Source organism: Ictidomys tridecemlineatus, chromosome 11, assembly GCF_052094955.1.
Source record: "Ictidomys tridecemlineatus isolate mIctTri1 chromosome 11, mIctTri1.hap1, whole genome shotgun sequence".
NCBI classification, from domain to species: domain Eukaryota; kingdom Metazoa; phylum Chordata; class Mammalia; order Rodentia; family Sciuridae; genus Ictidomys; species Ictidomys tridecemlineatus.
The window spans coordinates 91,386,251-91,403,539 of record NC_135487.1 but is presented as its reverse complement, the minus strand read 5'-3'; the positions used below and the strand labels follow the sequence as shown (position 1 = coordinate 91,403,539).

General features: G+C 41.2%; 1 protein-coding gene across 4 annotated transcripts in view; it reads left to right on the top strand.

The window, feature by feature from the left end:
• Positions 1-3,214: 3,214 nt before the first annotated feature.
• Positions 3,215-17,289, top strand: part of Vav3 (vav guanine nucleotide exchange factor 3) — a 349,120-nt gene continuing 335,045 nt past the window's right edge. For 2 of the 4 annotated variants that reach the window (XM_078026845.1, XM_021735809.3), the window contains exon 1: positions 3,220-3,707. In XM_078026845.1, coding sequence (XP_077882971.1) covers positions 3,504-3,707 — 204 coding nt within the window. In that variant the 5' untranslated portion in view covers positions 3,220-3,503. Of the gene's footprint in view, positions 3,708-17,289 lie in introns of all 4 variants that reach the window. The other 2 variants (XM_040289050.2, XM_005339106.5) reach the window with 2 other exon arrangements.

Below are 17,289 nucleotides of genomic sequence, written 5' to 3'. Positions count from 1 at the left end.
CAGTATGAAGAACATTCTCTTTGGTAATTTGTTTTTACCAACATACAAAGGAAATGTAAATGTTCCACAAATTAAAAGTCCTCCATTGCTGATGGGAATGCATAGAGCCATTTAGCTTTTCCCTGGAAGTCTGACCTCCTTAGTCATCTTTAAAGCCTAATGTGTTTGTATTTCACTGCTGACATTCCACAGTGGACTAATATCTAACCGTGGCTTGAGGGCTGCTACATGTTTAATGTGAGACAGGGTCTGGAAAAGCTAAGGCTCAATTGACTTGGTGAAGTATAACTTGGGAGTCTCATTTCTTTCCACCCCTCTTCACAATAGGGACAGGAGAAACAACTGCATTTTCATTTATTAGGAAATGGGTTAGTCAGTGAGACTTTTATTAATCCACCCCCTGCAAAAGATACAGACTGGCAGTCATGATCTTATCCTCTTTTTTAAGCTGCTGCCTTGGAAGTTATTTGTGTCATAAATTACCCCAAGAAAAAAATTTTTTTTGTTAGAACCATTTTGAATGAAAATCATTATTGCCATTGTTGTTACTGATATTATTATTATCCAGACTTTAACATGATCAGAAGAGGAAAGAGATCCTGTGATACTAACAACACCCTGCTCAGTTATAGCTAATCTCCAAGTCTTTATGTACACACTGATTTGGACATAGTTATTAAAGGAAGGATTATTATAGAAATCTCATTCTAGCCCCATCATATCTTAATAGCAGTTCTCTGGGTTTTATTTTTAAGACAATATCAAATTTCCAGAACTTTAAAGCCCAAATTCTTTATGTGTATATGAAATCCAGCTACATTTCATTATAGTTGAAAAAAATTAACCCAGCAGACCAACAGCCTGGATTTCAGTTTGCAATATACAATATTTGTTTTTTCATCTTAAATACTTCAGAAGTTGATTTAGGGTATGCTGCGTACCACCCATGATTTATTTCTCTTGTGATATAAAATAAATAATAAATAAAATAAGGAATTAAATAAGTTTGGGTTTCTGAATTCCAGGAGGTAGATAAATGTTCTTTTATAATTTGAAAAGTTGAAAGAATGAGAATTAAAAAATTGGCAAGGATTGTGTGCCAATACAGATGTACCAAGCAATGAATTCACATCCTAAAATTCAGTCTTTATGTACATTAGAACTGAAGTATGACTTAGTGAATTCTTTAGTTCCTACCTTTTGATTCTGGTTGAATTTTGAACACAGAAAGGGTTCTAGTATATGATACTCAACATCTGTTGTTTTTTCTGCACCTCAGGATGCTACCCATCCCATTTCCCATTCTTATAACTGTGTTGGGCTAAGCAAGATCTGAATAGCACAACCTGCTAAACTTGGGGCCCAGAAAGGCTGAGACACACAGGCAGGAACAGACTTTTTACATCATGTGGCTCTTATTCAACACAGGCAAATCCCTTCTGATCTTTTCATTAGGAGGAAGACAGATCTAGGGACTGGGAGAAAGAAGGACGATATAGCTCATTAGTTTATTCCTTTATTCACTCACTTAACTTATAATCATTTATTGAGTGCTTGTTTTGTGACATCAAGAAGCACCAAGGTTGATTCTGGAAATTTGAAGATGAATAAGTTACTATTCCTGCTTTCAAGGTGCTGCAGTCTAGCAGGGTTTCTAGCTGTTTGTGGCTGGAGATGGAATTCAGGGCCTCGTGCATGCGTGCCCTACCAACTGAGTTATACCACTATCCCTTAGAACATAGTATAGGTTTTGGTGCTGTCTGCAATTTCAGGCATCCACTAGGTGGTCTTCAAAAATATTCCTCCCAGATAAGGGGGAACTATTGTCTTGCTGAAATTATGGTTTCAGAAACCTTGTGCTATTGGTGGAATCTACACTGGACGCAGGAGGAAATTGCTGGGGAAGGATGCATGTAAGGAAAGGAAATCCTCAGGCTGATTTATTGTTTAACACTGTGTACACAGTGTGCTATGCTTGCCTCAGTCAGATGAAAAAGGACATAGTCCCTGTCCTTAACAAGTCATATATTTTAAAAATAACATTTTGACCTGCTTATAAAGTCAATATGATTTAAAATCAAAATTCAAGCTACGGATACCTAATAAAACTAAAAAATGACCTAAGATCTCACCAAACTGGATTTCATATTTTATTACAAATTTCAGAAGAATATATCTTAAAAGAGCAAAGATTCACCAAGGACCTCATTTACACGAAGAGAAAGAGTTCAATGTAACAACTCTTGCTAAAAATAATTTATACACATTTTAGTTTTGAGGGGCGCTGGGAGTAAAACAGGCAGGGTTAGTCCCTAAAAGATTTAAGAAGAGCGAGTGCACTGCTTCCGCCCGTGCAAGAGTTCTAGGGGGCATGTTTCAACTTTTACAAAGGTTCCCAAAACTTATCCCTACAGGAGCCGCCCAAGCCTGGTGCGCTTTGCTCCCAAATCTGGTCGCAAATCACTGACGCATGCGCAGTTTAGTCTCCGTGTCACCGGCCTATTTTTCTCAGGCAGGTTTTTTTTGTGCGGTCAGCAAAAGGGCCAGAACTGCTACAGTGACAGTTCCGAGCCTGAAAGAGTAGAGAGAAACCAGCACTAAGTGAAAAACACTTCGTGTTGAGATAGGCTCCCGGTGGAGTCGTTTTTGCAGAGGTCTTCACACACATACTTTTAAAATGCCAAAAGATCTTTAGAAGAAACTAACTTGGAGGAACAGTCTGAGGAATTCTCTGTAGAAGGGACAGGACAGGAAGGGGCGAGGGGGCGCCGATCTCAAACTTTCGGCGCCGATGCTTTGTGCTTGCTTCATTTCTCTGGGGAGCCCGGCTGCCCCAATTAATCTGACGTTCCTCTGAGACCCCCTCCCCCCCTTTAAAAAATTGCATCCATTGTTTAGGATGTCCCAGGAGGAACCCCATCGTATTTCAGGGTTTAACCACATTCTCCAGGAAGCTACTCCAGTAGAAAATCCCTGGATGCCTGGGGTTGTGTAAACTCCGCGAATCGGAGGGTTCGCGGGTGGGCGGGGGCTCTGGGATCCCCTTTGTAGCAACCACCCCCTACTCCGCCTGCCCCTCCCCTACGCCCCGCCCTCGGCTACCGACCCCAAGCCAGGGCGGCTCGAGCGCTCCCACCCGCGCCTCTGGGGACTCGCAGACGGCAGCAGGACCGGCCCGGCGCGCTGGGCATGCTCAGTCGCGGGGCGCCGGGCTCGCGAGTCGGAAGCCTGTGCTCGGTCGCCGCCGCCGAGCCGGCCGGGGCGCAAGAAGAGCGCGCGGGACTCGCTGCAGCAGCGGCCCAGCAGCGGCTGACCGGGTCCCAAACCAGAGTCGAGCTCTGCGTGGCGCCCCTGATCCGCTGGCCGTGGCGCCCGAATCCTAGAACCTGCCCAGGGAAGGGACTGACGGTGGCTGGCGTCGGCGGGGCGCGGAGGAACCGCGGTAGCTGCGGCCGCATCCTCGCTGCCTGCCCCAGCCGGGTTGAATCCCGGAGCCGTCGGACATGGAGCCATGGAAGCAGTGCGCTCAGTGGCTCATCCACTGCAAGGTGCTTCCTGCCAACCACCGGGTGACCTGGGACTCAGCGCAAGTGTTTGACCTGGCGCAGACCCTCCGCGATGGAGTCCTGCTTTGCCAGCTGCTCAACAACCTCCGGGCGCACTCCATCAACCTGAAGGAGATCAACCTGAGGCCGCAGATGTCCCAGGTAAGGAGGCCGGTTGGGCGCCCCCGCCTCCTGCCGGTATCTCCCATTAATCATCTGGCTAATTTCTTTGTGTAAATGCAAACATCTAGGTGCGCTCAGCTTGCCCTGCCTCCCAGCCTTCTGCTTTGGGGACCACTTCAGCTTTTCCTACGTTGGCTTAAAATGGTTTAGCTCTTCAGCTGCATGCTCAAGCTTTGCGTCCAGAGATGGTGCAAGGATTTCGTAAAGGCTTTCTGTGAGGCGGGAAGAAAGAAGTTGTCTTAGGGTGCCCTTCACCTATTGTGCATGTGTGTGTTTGTGTAGGGCAACAAAGAGAATTTGATCCAGCTCTTCTGTAATAACGATGGGAAGGGATGAAACGCGGTGATGGGGTAAATTTGCTTTTAGTTTGTTCTTCTGCTTTGCGTTTTGTTCCCATGCTCTTTTGAAAGAGGAACCATGACATACATGAGGACTCTAGGAAGTGGAGGGCGTTTGGTACCGTTATCTGAACAGGAATGACACTGGTCCAAGGAAGGAAAAGGAGCAGGACGCAGAGGCAGTACCCGAAGGCCCCCTGAGCTGGTGGCCAGCTGGCAAGCTGGATGGTTGTGTTTACAGCTCTGCTGAAGCCATGTGAGAAGGAGTCCAGCCTCACTCAGCAGCGACAGGAAATGAAAAGTTTCACTAAAGATTCCGCTTTCTTTCATTCGGTCCTGTGCTCAGGTGATGTGGTATACATCGGACTCCCATGGCCGAGGCTTGCCTGGAGATGTCTCTTTCAGGGTTTTAAGGAAAATGTAGCCCTGGAAGGCTATGTGCTTTTTACAGGCAGCTCAAAAGTCAGAATGCAGCCGAATAGTGGTTTCTTGGTCCTGTAGGAAAGTTTCTGTTCAGAAGGATGATAACACCATTCATAATCTTTGTTTTCAGTTTCTTGCTGTAAAAACCCAGTTTCAACTTAGAAGAGTTTCTTTTATGACACTTTAGTCCCATAGCAACCCAAGTAGTGGGTTTTTAAGAAGGAACATAATTATTAAATCATATAAAGTTTATACGATTTATTAATTATGTATTTAGAGTGCATACACACCTCTGGTTCTCAGTGTCATTGTTTTATGAGGGTCCCTGTACTCTTCACATTCTACACCCCTTGCCCATCTGCTTTTAGCCTTGAGCAGTCTCCAAGAAAGAACAGGCAGGTAAGAGGTGGGAGCCCTATGTATTTAAATATAAGGTAAACTGTTTTAAACCCATACACAAACCTGCATAGTGATTTCTAACATTGTAGACCCTTTAACAACTGTCCCAATTCTGGATATCCTTTTGAGGAGTTTAGCAGAAATTTGTATTTTGCAGGAAGCTGCAGTCAGTTGGTTAGCTAGTCCCATAGATCCCTATTTTTCACCTTCCCTGTAGCCTCAGGAAGCAGCATGGGTCAGGATGCTTTGGCCCACCAGCACATAGTATGGTACTGTGCACATTTCCTGAAACTTCAGTTTCCTGAAACTTTCAGAGGTTGTACATTAAGTTGTTTTCAATAATCAAGTTTTCTAGACGGTTGAAGATTACCCTTTTAAAACTTTATTTGACTGTTAACAATGGATGAAAAATTTTTTCAAATGTGTTTTGCTCTTTGCCTTTTAGAATGTATTAGATGTAATTTAATCTTTTTAATGACTAAGGATTGTCATTATAAGCATAATTAATGAAAATTGAGCACATACAATTCTCTAAGAGGTCTATTCCCTACTGAGGGTACCACAATGAGCATAGCAGGTACTTGACCTAAAGGGATTATTACACTCCTATCAGACAAACCACCAGGTTATAAAGAGGTAAGTGGGACAACTAAATGTCTTCCTTAGGCTGTTTGCTTTGAGTTCATAAGATTGTCTAACCCTGAGCTTTTGGGTTCCAAATCAAGTCCAGTTCTCAAACCTGAATCTAGTAAGGCTAGTATCTGAATACAGTGGTGCCTGTTTTTGCTTCCTTGTTGATTCTTTACCACATTGTAGAGAGATAAGGTTCTGAATGGCCGAGAAGCAAGACAGATGAATTTGAATTTCATAGGTCATCATTAAATCCTTATATGAGACTTATTAAATGGCTTCATGAAACACGTTGACATATTTAATATGCCTTAGTGCTCAGACATAACTGTGTACCTAATGTTCACTTTTAGGAGTAATAGGTTCCAATTACAATTTTAAAAGAATCACAAAGGTTTATAGTTCCTTTGGACTGACATCTATAAATATTCCTGCCTCATACATTTTTCTTGGGAAAAGTTCTGAGGTTCCCACTACATCAGCTGTGTGCATTGTGTATGATGAATAATCTGTTAACCTAGTACATTCCAGACATTCAAGCCAACAGTTTCTTCTTTGGAATTTAGAGGTCATTACCACTACTTATCTCTTCACTATGTTAGAGTCAATCTGAGTTAGTCTACCTGAGCTAGGTTCTATTGAAGATATTAATTTTATATAGACTATTTTCTTAAGCATATGATTTTCTAAGACAGGAAATAACTGGAAGCTCTTACTTTAGAGTTTTATGACATTTTGAAACTGCTATGAGCAGATGCTGACAAAGGAAACTTTAATTTATTGATGTTTTACTTATTGCCTGTTTTTAGTTTTTCACAAAGAGGCTATAAAGTGACTAGTTTCCTTTAATAATAAAGGTGTTTATTCCAGTGAGTGGGATTTTTTTTTCATTTTTTCAACATTCTGCCTTGTTTGCATTTAAAAAATAAATTGCCATGAAAACAATGATTGCTCAGTTATAAGTGATTCTTGAAGTCTTTGTAAGTACAGTCTTCTTCAAAACAGAAGCATAACGGGGATCCCACTCTCTTGCTGTTCTTCCTGGCTGTGGACAGCAGTTCTTCTTGGTCTTGCCATCATGGTTAGACAGTGATCTTCTCTGGTTCAGAAACAAGTATTTTTAAATATTGATTTAGTTTTTGTTTTTATTTATAATGGATAAAAGAGATACATATCACTTTTAGTTTCACTTTAATATATTTCTTTTATTATAAAGATTAAAATTAAGTAAAATCCAACTGGACATTGAAAATTCAATATATATATATATATATATATATATATAAAATACAGATCTTTTTCATCCAAACAACACTCTAGATAGGACATAAAGCACACCAATGATTCTGGAGAAGATGCGCCTACTGGTGTTGACTGTATTGGAGTGCCTTGTGAAAGGGCAGGGGTTATTGGCTTGATGTCATTTTTAGTGGCTAAGAAGGTCTCAATGAACACCTAAAACCAACCATAGCTCTGTCATTAATGGAATGATTTTAGTCTTATTTTGAGATTTAAAGTTTTCCTTTATATTATATCTTAGAGTGGTAGTACTGCATTTGATGAGTTTACTGACCACTGTGTACAGTATGTTAACTTTGAATTGTCCTAAAATGAATTATTCAGACTTTAAGGATTTCTTCAACAAACACTTGCTTATTCCTACTGTGTGCTAGGCATTAAGATACTGGTTTGGAACAGTAAACAAACTTGACAAAGTCCCTGCCCTGAAGGGATTTACATGTTGGTGGAGGAGATGGACCATAAAAAATAAATGACCATATAATGTATAATGAGGACGTTTGAAGCTAGGTGAAGGAACAGAGAGAAATATGACATGATTTTGTCAAAGGTGGTTTATGTGATCTGTGGAAGACAGCCAAGAAAGCCCTCTTTGCTGTGGTTTCAGCTAGGCAGGGACCTAAAGGGAGTGAGGGAATGCAGGGATGTGGATGCTTTAAAAAAATATTCCTAGAGGGGTATGAAATGCGAAAGACCTGAGGTAGTTAACTGCAGGCACAGTGGAGGACCAGCAAGGCAAGGGAGGCTGGGGAGAATGAGTGTGGCTAAGAGTAGTAGGGAAGAGGTCAAGAGAAAATATGAGCCCAATTTTTAGGGCTTAGGGGCCTTATAAGGACTTTGGCTTTCACTTTGAGTGAAATGGGAAGCCAATTGAAGGTTTGAGCAAAGGCATGTTATGACTTCAGTAACTTTTTCAACAGAGTCACTCTGGCTGCCATATGATGAGTAGCCTGTGGAGCAGCAAGGATAGAGGCAGTTGGGAGAGTTCTACCATTTAGACAAGAGATGTGGTTTCTCTGACCAGAGCAGCAGCAGCAGCAGCAGCAGCAGCAGCAGCAGCAGCAGCAGCAATGGGTATGAAATAGAAGAGCTCTGGATGTATTTTGAAGGTACAGCCAAGGATCTATTGATGAACTCAGATGAGTGTTATGAGAAGAGAGGAATCAAAAATGACTTTAGTACTGTAATCCCAGTGGCTCAGGAAGCTGAGGCAGGAGGATCTCAAGTTCTAGACTAGCCTCAGCAACTTAGGTCCTGAGCAACTTAGCAAGACCCTATCTCAAAAAATAAAAAAGGGCTGGGGATATGACTCCATGGTCAAGCACCCCTGTGTTAAATCCCCAGTACCACCTGCACCACTCCCTCCAAAGAATGGCTCCAGGAGCTTTGACCCAAGCTATTGGAATGATAGAGTTTCCATCTCCTGGGATGGAAAAGACTAGAGGAAAATAGTTTTGAGGGTTTGTGTAGGAGGAAAGGAGTAGGAGCTGGAGCTAGTTATGTTTGAAATGCCCATAGACATCTGGATGGAGATGCTGAGCAGGCAATTGAAGAAGTCTGAGATGTAGATATAAATTGGGAGTCATCAAGGTGTAGATGGTGCTTAAAATCATGAGATTGGATGGTATCATCTGGGAGTAGTGGAGAAAGAAAAGAAAAAGTTGGGTTAAGACCTTGGATTACATAGAAGGGAGAGACCAAAACAAACAAAGCCTCCCACCATTATCCAAAAAGAATGTCATCCCATAATCTTTTTGCCATTTGTTAGGTTATTCTTGGAATTTTCCAACATAATTTTAAACTCAACTCCTCTCAGGGTCTTCTCAGGTACAGTATCATGGCACCATAAAGCATTCTGAGCACTTGTTCTGTTGGTGTAGTTTGTGGCTGAAGCTGAATTGCTTCGACTTTGTTGATGAGGTACAGTCCCTCAGCTGCCAAGACTAGGAAAACAGAGCTTTGTTTTTTAAAGATGGAGAATATTGTGTTTTTGTCCTGCGAATGGGTTTATTCAATAGATTCTATACCTTTCCTAATTTTCAAATACAGTGGATCCTTTTATTATTTTTCATAAACTCTGTGCAGTCTGTTACTGATCGTTCCCTTCTTCCCAAAGCACCGTCTCCCCTTTACTCTTACTGCTCTGTACGCTTCAGTTCTCTCCTCTTATTCATTCTCAGCTTCCTTTGGCAGCTTCTCTGTCTAAACTTTCCTTAAACAGGTTAAAGTTTTCTCTTTAGTTGTCTTTTCCTTTCATATTCTCTTCCCCGGATCATCTCATGACATCCATGGTCTGATTCTCTCAGGACAGCACCAAATTCACACTGAAGGTCTAGGTCTATATTTTTTTTTATGCCCCTTGCCTCCATTGTTGTAGTCACTTTAGGGGTGGAGTCTGCTCACTGGAGAAAATTCACTCACAGCAGAGTTGGAATGGATTGGACAGAGAAGAAGTAAGCATTAGTAAAACTATGGCTGAAGTCCAGTCACGACAAGAGGGGGCCGGTAGAGTGGGGGGCGGTACACAAAAGATTAGAGAAGAGTTGGAATGGATAGGACTTGGGGACCTGTTCCTGCAGAGAGTGGACCATATCTAGGCTGAGCCCCAGATTTCATGCTTGTGTGACTGATGGAGGAGGGGCAGATGCAGAGGGAAAAGGAGCAAGTTCAGCTGGAGACCTTGGGCTTGAAGTTACTACTAGTTACCCTCCAGCTTCTCGGATTCAAGCTTCCCACTCTGTCACTACCCGTTTCTTTCTGGCTTATTCTACTAATACCTAAAGTCCACCAATCTTTTGAACTCATTGCTTCTACCACCTCTTCACTGCCTTCATGGCTTCATTTCCTTCCTACTTAGCTTAAATACCATAGCTGTTATAATTACTTCCTTGGCTTCTTTTATTTATCTTGCTCATTTGGGTAAACACAATTCTGGTCAAATCCAACTTACTACTTATTTCCCGCCTACAGATGAGATGAGGGAGGAAAACCCATGCCACATTGACTCCTCTCATTTTAAATTTATGACTCCTGACTTCAAGTGGGCACCATATACTACCCAGTCATCTCATTATATTTCTCAAAGTAGGGTCCAAGGACTCCTGGAAATTCCCAGGATGCTTTTAGGGATTCTATAAGGCAAAGCCTCTTTATAATATTCAGACCTTATTTGCCTGTGAATTCTAACTTTCTAAAAAGTGCATGGTAGAGATTTCCAGAAGCTATGTGGTATTGCTGATGTCCTTGCTATGGCTAGTGGTGGAATGCCTGCTTGAGATTTCTTTACAGATTTCTTAGTTTAGAATTCTAGTGTTACACATTGATAGATATGAGCCCCCCAAACAAAAGCTGCTGAGAGTTCTCAATAATCACTTTTCTTAAGAGTGTAGAGGGGTCCTGGCACCAAAAAGTTTGAGAACCATTCTAGATCATTTATATTTTGTCTCTCCTGCATGACTGTTTAGTACCTTTTCTTCTTTCATCTGACCCCGACTCTTTTTCTGAACTGATGACCTTGCTTCCTAATCCACTGAGAAAATAGATAAAATCAGAAAGAGTCTCCTCTAGCTACCACCCTCCTATATCTGGGTCCATAAATGGTGCTTCCTCTCCTGTAACATGAGTGAATGAACAGTGTTCCTGGCAGAGGCCAGTTTCTCCTTTACTTTTCTCCCCATTCTCCCCTGCATCATCACTTCTCTTCTGGATCTCTTCCATTTCCAGGTGCTATCATCTCCCTCATTTGATTGAGTGCATGTTTTCAAAGTAGGACCACAAAGACTTGCTAATGAACGTTGGGTGTGATGGAGAGTGACTCAAGGTTTGACCTGAACTACGGGGGCAGGTGGTCAGTCAACTTCCTTAAAACTGTTGGTTCCTCATGGACCACAGATACAATCCACAGTCCTTAGAAAGCATACAGAGGCTCATAGTCTGGTGCTGCATCATCTCTCCAAGCTCCCTCCATTCTGCATTCCTGACCTCTTCATGGTTTCTTGAATGAGCTGCCATGTTAAATGACTTGGTGTAAATGCATGTTCCTATTCCTTTCTTTTTGACATATCTTCCTCATTTGTCTGAAAATTCAGTTCCAGAGTCACCTTTGCAGTGGGTCTCCCCTGGCTGCTTCTCAGAGGCAGTAGATCCCATGCCGCTGTTGTGGTGCACATAGTGCAAGGAATGTTGTACTCCACCTATCTTGCAATTTTTTTTTTCTTATTTGCTTTCCTCTAGGCTATGACTTGCTTGAGGCCATCGTAGGTAATTACTGTTGTACACTTCTGGAAGTTGACACAGGAGTCATACATAATATTCATTCATAAATAGGCATAAATTCATCAGTGAGTTGAAAATGACTCCTCATTTACTAGCTTTTCAAAGATATCTATATAAATTTTAAAAAATAACACACCCAGCGGTAGTCATTTCATTAAAACCTCAAAATACCTGACCATTAAATGCCATTACTAATTATAGTAGAGGACATTATTCCTCCACTTACCAATAGAGTGACTTTGAGATAGTGGATGATCCTGACTGTTTTTCAGCTTTCTCATCTGTAAAATAGATGTACTCAAAGAATCTACCTTGTAGGGTTATCGTGAAGACCAGATGAATTAATTAGCTCCCTGATTGGCATGTAAGTGCATGAGAGACACTGTTTTTATTATAACTATTGTTAGCACTTCTGCACACCTCCTGTGCATTATCTCATTGAATTGCCACAACACCATGGGGCAGGAACTGTTATTTATCCCCAAGTGATAGACACTCTCTGGGGCTAAGAGGGGTTTAGTAACTTGCATAGTTCATGGTAGAGCTAAAATTAGAATTAGAGTGTTTAAGGTGAACTGAATTCCTCTCAGCAAAACTACTGGCACATCTGAAGGTGACCTGCCATGGAATTTTCTTTAATGCTGTTGTATTGTTCTTTTCCAGTGTTCCTTGGAGAAATGATCTCTAATGAGCCTCCTGTCTATTATTAATAGTGCTCCATACTAGTCAGATATTGAATCAATAATGTTGGTTCAAAATGCTGAATATACCACCTGAATGATTTTATACACGTTTATCTCACTACTTAGAAAAATGGGGATAAGACCTTTGGTAGGATATGATGGGATAAGGAAATACAATCAGATAGAAAAACTAAGGACAGTTGATGAGAGAAAAAGAGAATATAGCTGAATATAGCTGATCCCTTTTGACCTTTTAATATTGTCTTTTGACAGTTGGCCTTGGGCATGTGGTTTCACTCTGTTCTTGTTTCAGGAGTGCCTACATTCCCCTGGGAAGCAGTAACACTGTTGTTTTAAATGCTATGCTTTGAAATGGTTCTCTCTCTCTTTCTCTGCATTTTAACTATCCTTGCCAATGTATAGAAACCCACCATTAGCTATTATTTGGAATCTTATCACACCCCCTCCATACCTCATTAGCAGAGATCCTTCATGTTGTTAAGACCAACCATAAGTTTACATTATGCATTTATCCAGTCTTGGGCATTTAGTGTACAATATCATAAACAGCAAAGGTAGTTACTTTTGATCTCCATGGAAAATTTTTTTTAGAATTATATTTTGTGCTGCTGTCTGAATGTGCTTTCAAAATATGTTTTGCAAGGGTTACAGCTAGCCTGTAAGCTGCTTACGTAACAGGAAGCCAGCAGCATATGCTACTCACATGGGAGTTCTCTAAAAGGTCAATTAATATGGAATATTTAATGATATACTTGATACTCACCTTCCATGATTTTCAAAGTGCTTGTCTTAAAATAGATCTGCAACAGCTGGTCTGACTAAACAAGCATCATGTCCCTTTCTGCCTTTTCCTGGGATCATCAAGGCAGTATGGTTCGATGAAAAGGCTTCAGGTCAAGAATCGGGAGAACTAGGTCCTAGTCCAAGCAGGCTGTGTGACCTCATGATATTTGCTTCTCTTTGCCTCTGCCTTCTACACTTAGAACAATAGTAGCAGATACATGTATAATCTCATTTGGAAGTTTTATGGTTTCATGAAGATTAGGTGGAGTCCCAGTCCTGACACTTTAATGATATGAGGACCCTTGGGAAAGTTACTTTATTTGTTGAATCTCAGTTTCCTCATCTGATGGACAAAAAAAATATAGTGAAACCTAACTTTTTAGAATTTTGGCAAGAATTAAATAATATATTTCAATGCCTAGTGCACAGTAGGTACCGAGTAAGATTATTTCCTTCCACCTCTGCCTTCCATTCCCCAGCCTCAAAAGCCTGTGAGGCAGGAAGAAGATCTTATCACCACTCTACAGAGGAGGAAATTTAGAGGCATAATGGCTAAAGGCCTTTTCTCAAGGTCACACAGACAGGAAATGGTGAAGACAGGACTTGAATCCAACTGTCCTAATTCCAAATTCAACAAAAATTTTCCTGTTCCTGCTGCCAAACACAGTGGCTATACAGTGAATTGCATGAGGAAATGACTGGGAAAGTGCAAAAAGCCAGGCATGCTCTGTAAATGCAAAATGACACTGTATTATTTTGCATTGAAAATATATTTAAAATAATGGTACCTGTTTTTATTTGTTTTATAGTCTAATTAGTTTACAGATTATTTGCTTTTTGGCAATTAGCTTCTGGATTATCTGCTTTCTGTGTGTCTCTGCTTTCATGCTTTCTGTGTATCTCTGCTTTCATGCATGTGAGTTGATTAACTAAATCATTAGGTTGCCTGCTAACTATTAGGCTTTGTAGTAGATGTCAAAGACTCAAAGGAAAATAAAACTCAGGCCCTGACCCTTTGTCACATGCATTCTATGCAGCATGAATTTTGCTGCAGAGTTGCCCGTATGTTACAGGGGTACAGAAAGGGAGCTATTTGAATTAGAGTGAATGGGCAGCAAGTATTTGGTAGATGGGTAAATGCCCTTCTGGATTTTGTTGATGTGAAAGGTGTGATACCAATTCAAAATGGATTTTTTCATGTATATGCATGGCTCAAATAATTTCTCTCCTTTCTGTCAGGATTTGTTTAGAATCTCCAATGTATAAGGCACCAAAGGTATAAAGACAAATCACATGAAACTTCTGCTTTTGGGAGACTGGAAGAAAATAGACTTGACCTTCAGGTCCGGCTTTGACAGGAATGCAGAAGGGAAGTAAGTCACTGGGTGCTGCAAGGCTGGTGCAAAAGCACATGCAGCTGGGGTGGGGGGGGGGGAGATATGAGACCAGGAAGAGGACAGACCATGAGTGGTTACTAGAGAGGAAGAAGTTTTGAGAAATAAAAGTGGGTGGGGAAGGGAGTACGTGAGACTAGGAATGTGCAGACAGCAGACCTTAGTGATGTCCCCAATTAGACAGTTACTCTCAGCAATGATGAAATATCCTTAATAGCATCAGTACTGGAATTTGGCTGTACCATTTGCATTTGGCATTGGAGACATTTGAGTATATCTTTTTTTTTTGGGGGGTAGTTACTGGGGATTGAACTCAGGGTCACTCAACTACTGAGCCACATCCCCAGCCCTATTTTTGTATTTCACTTAGAGACAGGGTCTGTCTGAATTGCTTAGCACCTCACTGAATTGCTGAGGTTGGCTTTGAACTCATGATCCTCCTTCCTCAGCCTCCCAACATTCTGGGATTACAGATGTGCTCCACTGGGCCCTGCTAAAGTATCTGCATCTTTGGTATGTAGATTTGAGCATCTGATGCTCATGGATGGCTTATTCTTTTGACTATCTTGAAAGCTGAGGGAGCATATTAGTGTTAAGACAGTCAAACTGTTCAACACTCATCTAAAGTGCTGAAAGTAAAGAGACCTGCTCATTCTTCCTCTAACCTCCCGACTTGCCCTGTCTCCCTTCCTCACACCTACTGAACCACTTATTAGCCTCCCTGTGCTCTTTCATTGACTGACATTGCCTTCTTCCCTGGTCCTTCCTGGTCTTAGTTGTATACTCCTGAGTCTAGAAAAGATCAGCCTTTCCACTTTGACTCCCAATCCCTTTTTTTTCTATGACATCACACAAGCAGTCACCCCAGCCCTGGGGCACTGGCCTCCATATGCTTTGCTGCCCATGTGCAGGGGCTGCAGAGAGCTGCCAGAGAAGTGACACCGTGTCTTTCCAGCCTTGTATGTCTTCTTGGCCTTTTCTGATTCCCCGAGTCAAACTCCAGCCCTCCAAATTCCACACACAAGGAATCCCCAAATCTGCCCTTGTCCTTGCAGATTTGGCTGGTCCTCATCATTACCACCCAGTCTCCCTGAGTCTTGGCTTGTCCTCAGCCCCATCCTTTACCACTCCATAAGTGGCGACGATTACAGCTATTAGAAGTAGCTAGTGTTCCAAACTTTGCAAGATACATTCATATGTCCTTTTTTTTTTTTTTGTCTTCTGACTCTTGAGAAAGAGTTTCAGGTCTTCAAGGCAGTATTAAATAAATGAAAATTCTAGAGAGGACAAGGTGCCAGGAGTACTTTGGTTCTGAGAAGTAGTACACAGTACACTAGACTTACTTTTTCTGGTTTTTGGTCTCCTGAGCGCAGAGTGTGCTTGAGTGAGCATTACTGATGAGACAGAAACTCTTGAGTCACATTTTTCAGTTCCCAGCACTATCTAAGCTGCCTGTTCCCTCTTATAATCAGCTCACAGCATCTGCTCATTTTTGCCCTCCCCCACTTTGGTGCAATGTTATGATTCAGTAGTGCAACCTTCTCTTGATCATATGTGCAATGCCTAAAAGAGAAAATGCCTCTAGAATAGTTCTGTCACTTTTTGATACTCTGCTGTATGTTCAGCAGGAGATGTTTAGTTCTTCAAATGTAAGGAAACATTGGTGGGCTATGGAAAGTGAGTAAGCTCAGGACACACAAAAAATGTGTGACTTCGAATTATTTTTGATGACAGAATAATTGGAAAAATAATCTTGAATCTGCCCAGAGACTACTTTGGGATTCAGTAGACTAAATCAGCTCATCTTCAATAAGAAGAAATCAGGAATCGAATGCTCTGGAGCTCAGAATAACACTAACACAAAAGTTGTGGGTACTTCCAGAGATACTGTTTAAGAAAAAAATGTGACATAATTGCTATTAACATCAGTGTTAGGTTCTAAACATGAAGCTGGACTCTGTGTGTGTGTATATGTGTGTGTGTGTGTGTATATACACAGATATAAAATTTGCTCCATTTCAATCCCCAGTACTTCAACTTTCCCTCCTGTATTCCTTCCTCCTGTTTCTTGTCCTCTACTTGTCTTCTACTTATTTGCATTTATAATTGGTGTTTAGTAGATACACATAGAGGTGAAATTCATCTTGGTATATTCATATATGTCCGTAGCATAATTTGGTCAAATTCATTCTGTAGCTCCTGCCTTTACCCCTTCCTCCTCCATCCCCTTTAATCCCCTTTCTCCGCTCCACTCATTTTCCCATCTATTTTCCTGGGGGTCCTGCTTTTTATTTCCTTATTTGAGAGCAAATATTTGACCTTTGATTTTGAGTGTGTCTGATTTCATGGAAAAAGTTTCACTCATACATTGCTGGTGGGACTGCAAATTGGTGCAACCACTATGGGAAACAGTATGGAGACTCCTTAAAACTTAGAATTGAACCATCATTTGACCCAGTTATCCACTCCTCAGTATATACCCAAAGGACTTAAAATCAGCATACTATAGTGACATAACCACATCAATGCTTACAGCAGTTCAATTCATGATACTAAGCTATGGAACCAAGGCACCCTTCAACAAATGAATGAATTAAGAAAATGTGGTATATATCCACAGTGATGCTCTCCAGTTCCATTCATTTAGTAGCAAATGAACAAATTTTATTCTTTTTTTTTAATGGCTGAGTTAAACTGTTGTGTGTGCACATGTGTGTGCACATGTGTGTGACATTTTCTTCATCCGTTCATCTGTTCAGTTGATGGGCACCTCAGCTGGTTCCATAACTTGACTATTGTGAATTGTGCTGATATAAACATTGATAAGCCTATATCACTACAGTATGCTGATTTGCATTCTTTTGGATAAATATCAAGGGGTGGGATAGCTGGGTCATATGGAGGTTCTATTCCTAATCTTCTGAGGAATTTCCATACTTTTTCATAGTTGATGTAGTAGTGTGCAGTCCCAACCGCAGTGTATGGACCTTTCCTCCACATTCTCACCAGCATTTATTATTTGTATTCTGTTTTTAAATTTAATTTTTATTCTTTATATATATACACATGACAGTAAAGTGTATTTTAACATGTTATATATACATGGAGTATAACTTCCCATTTTTATGGTTGTACATGATGTGGAGTCACACTGGTCATGTATTCATATATGAACATACAAAAGTTATGTCCAATTAATTCTACTGTCTTTCCTGTTCCCATCCCCCTTCCTTCTCTTCATTCCCCTTTGTCTGATCCAGTGCACTTCTTTTCTTCCCTGCACCCCTCCCCGCTTATTGTGTGTTAGCAGCTGCAT